The 5,139-nt window shown below is 47.2% G+C and overlaps 1 protein-coding gene across 1 annotated transcript; it reads left to right on the top strand.

Moving 5' to 3' along the window:
* The first annotated feature begins 229 nt into the window (after positions 1–229).
* Positions 230–4,704, top strand: CDKN2B (cyclin dependent kinase inhibitor 2B). Its single transcript, XM_008510450.2, has 2 exons — positions 230–726; positions 3,002–4,704. The coding sequence occupies exons 1-2, from the start codon at positions 571–573 to the stop codon at positions 3,260–3,262; spliced, it is 417 nt and encodes a 138-aa protein (XP_008508672.1). The 5' UTR covers positions 230–570; the 3' UTR covers positions 3,263–4,704.
* The last annotated feature ends 435 nt before the right edge of the window (positions 4,705–5,139 follow it).

Below are 5,139 nucleotides of genomic sequence, written 5' to 3'. Positions count from 1 at the left end.
TGCCGGCTCAGCGCGCCTGCTTCTGGCGCATGCGCCCCAGGCCGCCTGGGCTGGCTCCCCCCCCGCCCCTATCCTCGTGGGCTGTGACGTAGTCTGTGGGCCCGGCCTTCTCGCCAGTGGGTGGGAGGAGCCCGCGCCCGCCGGCCGGCCAGGGGCGGAGCCTAAGGGGGTGGGGAGAGACGGGCCCCGCCGCCCAGCTGGAAACGGATTCCTTCCCAGCCGGCTCCCCACTCCGCGCGAGCGTAGCTGGGCAGTGAGGCCGCTGCGACGCACCCGCATTCTGCGGTCGGAGCCGCTGCGCGCTCGGCTGCGGCCGCGCGAGGCGCCTTTGCCTGGGAGCGAGCCGGGAAAAGCCCGGCCAACCCACGGGCCGCTCGGCCTCTGCCCGGGCCCCCCGGCCCCTGCCCGGGCCCCCAAGCGCCGAAGGACGGCGAACGGGGACTGAGGCTGAGCTGAGCTCTCCCGGGGAGGGGCGAGCGCGCCAGGGCGAGGTGGGGAGGGAGGGAAGCGTCGCGAAGCTCACGTCCAGCGGTGGATTATCCGGGCCAGTTTGCGTCTTGGGGCTGCGAAATGCGCGAGGAGGACAAGGGCATGCTCGGTGGTGGCGGCGGCGATGCGGGCCTGGCCACTGCCGCGGCGCGGGGGCAAGTGGAGACGGTGCGGCAGCTCCTGGAAGCCGGTGCGGATCCCAACGGAGTCAACGGCTTCGGGAGGCGCCCGATCCAGGTAGCTGGGGCCCCGGGGCCTCGCCGGCAGGGGGCGCACGAACGCGGGGGCGCGGCCTCCGTGGGCCGCGGCTGGAACCTAGATCTCCACCGACCTAGACTGCGTCCCCCTTGCTGGAGATGTGAAGCCCAGGTGAAAAGCAGCTTTTCACCCACCAAAAGTCCTAAAGGGATTGAAAAACCGAGTACTTCAGTTTAGTTTTCTTTTTAATGGTGGAAAAAATATCAATATTCCCTCTCCCGTCTCACGATCAGAGATGCAAGGGATAGATTCATTTGGGGAGGAAAGGGGAAAAGAAGTTATTTGGGAAGGACTGTTTTGTCCGTCTTTCAACAAACAGCGATCAACTTTCAACGGCAGAGATAATTAAATTACAAATTATACAGTCTGGATTGGATTTAAGGAATCGTACAAAATCATAGCACTTGAAAAATTTACGGTGACCTTTTAAGCTGCGATATGAAATTCTTTGTATTCTTTCCTCATAGAGACGAATTAAATACAAAGGAATAAGGCAGAATTCATTAACCACAGTGCTTAATTCCTTTTTTTGTTAGCAGTGTCTCTTCTGTGTTACATAAGAAAAAATATGCTTCTGTAGATTTTTATTTAATTATACTGAATGCTTGGATTACAAGAGCATTTCTGCAGCAACTGTTAGGTCCTTTTTAAATGGCAAGGGGTCGTCAGAAATAATTGGCCTCTTCATTGCTAAAATCCATTATTCAATTGGTTTAACTATTAATCCTGCTTTGATTAGTACTAATATATTTTTTTAAATCCTTTAAAATCTAAAATAATGTTTTGTGCTTTACTGTTGACTATTATGGTCATATTTATTATTCATCTCACTGTCACCTTCCAGAACCAAGCTATTGTTAAGGAAACCTGTTAATCGTGTAAATTTTAGAGAAAATATGTTCATTCCTTTTGACTTCTTAGAAAGTGTTATAAGAAATGAGGGATAGTTTAAAGCAGCAAAAATATTGTAAAGTAGTTCTTAAAGACCTCAAATTATATTAATAGTTGTAAAAAGAGGTTTTATTTATAGTTTTAACTTGCCATTTTTTGAGATATTAAGAACCACTTTTTTCCCCTCTTCTCTGTATGTAAAAATACCCTTTATATCACTACTAGAAATATTTCATGCTTTTTAAGGGAGGAAATGGATGTTTTTAATATTCATGAAACAAAAAAGTGTACTTTCAATTACATGGTACATTTTAAAACATATAGACTCACAAAAACAAATGCTCCATTTTGGATACTTAGTTATCAAAAATTGTTTTATTGTTAAAATAAGAAAGTAAATGCTTGCATAATGTACATTTACACAAATGGATACTATAAGATTACTGCATTGCTAAGTTATGCATTGCTCTGATTGGACTGCTAACATCCAAGCTCTTTTTTATATAGTAAAATATTTACTATTTAAGATTATAAAATCCTAGCACATTATAAAATCCTGTACAATGTAAATATAGTCTTTATTTTACGTTAGATTAAATATATTATCTTCTAAGCTTTAGCCCTTATTTACATTAACTTAAAATGTTAAAAATGGTAAACCATTCATTAAAAACAATTTGTTTTCATCATTTTATAAGACTGCATAACTTTATTTACTTTTTCCCCTCTATCTCCAATTTTGGCTCAAATTGTGGACTAGATTCCATTTATGAGCACAGACATATTTAACAGTGAAAAGTAAAGTCTTCCACAGGAGATTTACTACGAGGACTAAACAAAGTCAACCTTATTTTAAACTTAGTTGTTTCTTATTTTCTCCCCTAAAGCATTGCTTTAACTTGTAAAAAATATATATCAACTGACTGCTTAATAAATATTTTTAAACCCAGATTATGGCTGGGGTAGGGGGAGAGGAAGGGAAATAATTTAAGACTTCAACAGCTTTTAAACTTAACTCTGCCATAAATCATTTAACAAAATAGATTCCCATGTTCTGGTGGAAATCAAAAAGAATTTTTTTCCCCACAACGACGATAAGCACTTTTATCATCAGCTCTTTCTTGTCTAGCACGTTTGAAAAAAGAAAATGGTACTCAGTGCTGAGTACAGAGAGTAACTGGCTGGGGGGAGGGGGGGGAGTATTGCAAACAGAGCATAACTGAACTCGAGGCTGGGAAGCGCCTCGGCAAGAGGTGGAAGCTTCCTGAATAGGAGTTTCTTTGAAATGGCTCTACCTGTCCCTGCCCAGGCCTGCATCTCGAGGCCTGCACCCTCGTCCTCACCGCTCTCCTCTCCCCCGCAGGTCATGATGATGGGCAGCGTCCACGTGGCCGAGCTGCTACTGCTCCACGGCGCCGACCCCAACCGCGCGGACCCCGACACCCTCACCCGACCCGTGCACGACGCGGCCCGGGAGGGCTTCCTGGACACGCTGGTGGCGCTGCACCGGGCCGGGGCGCGGCTGGACGTGCGCGACGCCTGGGGCCGCCTGCCCGTGGACTTGGCTGAGGAGCGGGGCCACCGCGAGATTGCCCGCTATCTGCGCGCGGCCGCGGGAGACTGATGGCGGGGACACCCAGCCGCCCACAAGGACCCTTCCTTTTCTTCCCCAGATCCCCACCCCAACTTAGTTCAGTGAAGGCTGCAAACGTGGAGCGGCAGAAGCCTGACAGCCTTCCAGGACGACTCACTCCCCGCGGGGAAGGAGGGGCAGACCGGGAATAAGTTGTTTGGGGTTTTTTTCTTTTTTCTTTTTTTGTTCTGGATCCCGCTGTCGACACTCACCGTGAAGCCAAACGCAGAGAGGTGAGGCAAATGGATTTCCAGCGAGATTTCGGAGAGGAATCTGAAGTTCCCAGGTGTCGTTTACTTTTCAGGGTTTTTCGGCAAAAAGCGGCATCGGAAGAGATCCTCGAACGACCCCGGGTACCTGCGGATCTTCCCAGGCAAGACGCTGGGGACCGAGTGGGAGGAGGCGGTGATTGGCGTTCGGGTGGGAGGCTGGTGATGCGTTCGCCCCAGTGACCTTGAAGGAGCTCCGGTAAGACCCCACTTCCGGCGTTAGGCTCTGAAGGCTACGAGAACAAAGCTGAAGACGGAGGACCGGAGGACGCGGTGGATGCGGGCGTCAGGAGGCGCCCGACGCTTTACACGCCGTGCCGTGCTGCAAGTCACGTGCACAACCATACTTACTGGAAGCCCTAAGAGTCATGCCCAGCTCCACGGGATAGTGACGGGGAAGAGAGCATGCGGAAGCCGCCACGAATTTGCACGCATGTTTTAAAATGCCCGGATCAAGACGGTGCAGGACAGCTCTCAGAAAGGGGCTGGCGCTTGCTGTGTGTCATTCAGTCGAGGCGAGATTCGTGCGGCGTTTCTGCTATCAACGCGCGGAATGAAGTGGTGGATTGTAGCGAGAGCAGCTGTAGCCGTTAACGGTAACGATTTGCTTCATCTCTATACGATAGGATACAGAAACCCCCCTGTGAATTGCCGCTTGAAAAGATTGCCTGATATTTTGTACTTCTAAGTTGTTCTTCAGTAACAGTCTTACTTAATGGGGAGACTTTAAATAACAAAGTAACTCATGGCCCGTGGTAAAGAGGTGAGGAACACCTACAGCTCTTAAATGAAGCTATGGGATAGTGGCAACGACTAGATTACTTGCATCCTTAACCTATTTATTTCTTTGTTAAATTTTCTGTTTCCTTTACTAGAGTGTCTCAGGGGGTCAAACTATGAAATATTCCAAATGTCTTTTAGAAGATCGAAGCACTTACCCAGTAAATTATCTTGGGATATTTCCCAAAGAGTTGCTGAAAGAGTAGACTGAGTATAAAACTCTTGAAAATGTATGACGGCTCATGGGATGTCTTAATATGTCTGACAAACTAAAGGTGCATTGCTTTGGAATTTAATTTCCAGTGTTGCTTCATTCCTTACTGCATTGGAACAACTGATACTTCACTCCTTTAATAAAGAAAAAACAGAGATTGGACTCCAAAATGTGGGAAATGTGGTTTAATGTATGTCCATGGATTTACCACTCACTCCTGAGAGATATTAAAGATTCAGAGGGGTTCACTTATTTCACTCTTTGAAATAATTGTTGATAAGTGATACCAACAACAATTTATAAAAACTTCTTACACTTGCCATAGAAAGATTTATACATGGTGTGTGTGTGTGAGAGACAGACAGACAGAGACAAGGGAACAGAAAAAAAGAATTTGAGAGATTTAAAGAAGGGATTCCTTTGAGCTAAATAAACACATCTTTACTTCTCCATCACTTCTTTATTCTCCAAATGAATACATTACTGGGGAAGCTGAGTTAAGAATCAGAGCAGGGGCCAGCCTGGTGGCTAAGTGGTTAAGTTTGCACGTACTGCTTTAGCGGCCTAGGGTTATTGCCTGTTAGGATCCTGGGCACGGACCTAGA

Source organism: Equus przewalskii, chromosome 22 (assembly GCF_037783145.1).
Source record: "Equus przewalskii isolate Varuska chromosome 22, EquPr2, whole genome shotgun sequence".
Classification (NCBI taxonomy): Eukaryota; Metazoa; Chordata; class Mammalia; order Perissodactyla; family Equidae; genus Equus; species Equus przewalskii.
The sequence above is the reverse complement of the archived record's forward strand: the minus strand, read 5'-3'. Positions and strand labels throughout refer to the sequence as shown.

Bases quoted from the DNA above. Each gene is read 5' to 3' on its own strand.
- CDKN2B (XM_008510450.2), top strand. From the start codon at position 571: ATGCGCGAGGAGGACAAGGGCATGCTCGGTGGTGGCGGCGGCGATGCG. The intron at 727-3,001 runs GTAGCTGGGGCC...TCTCCCCCGCAG, and splicing joins TCGGGAGGCGCCCGATCCAG to GTCATGATGATGGGCAGCGT.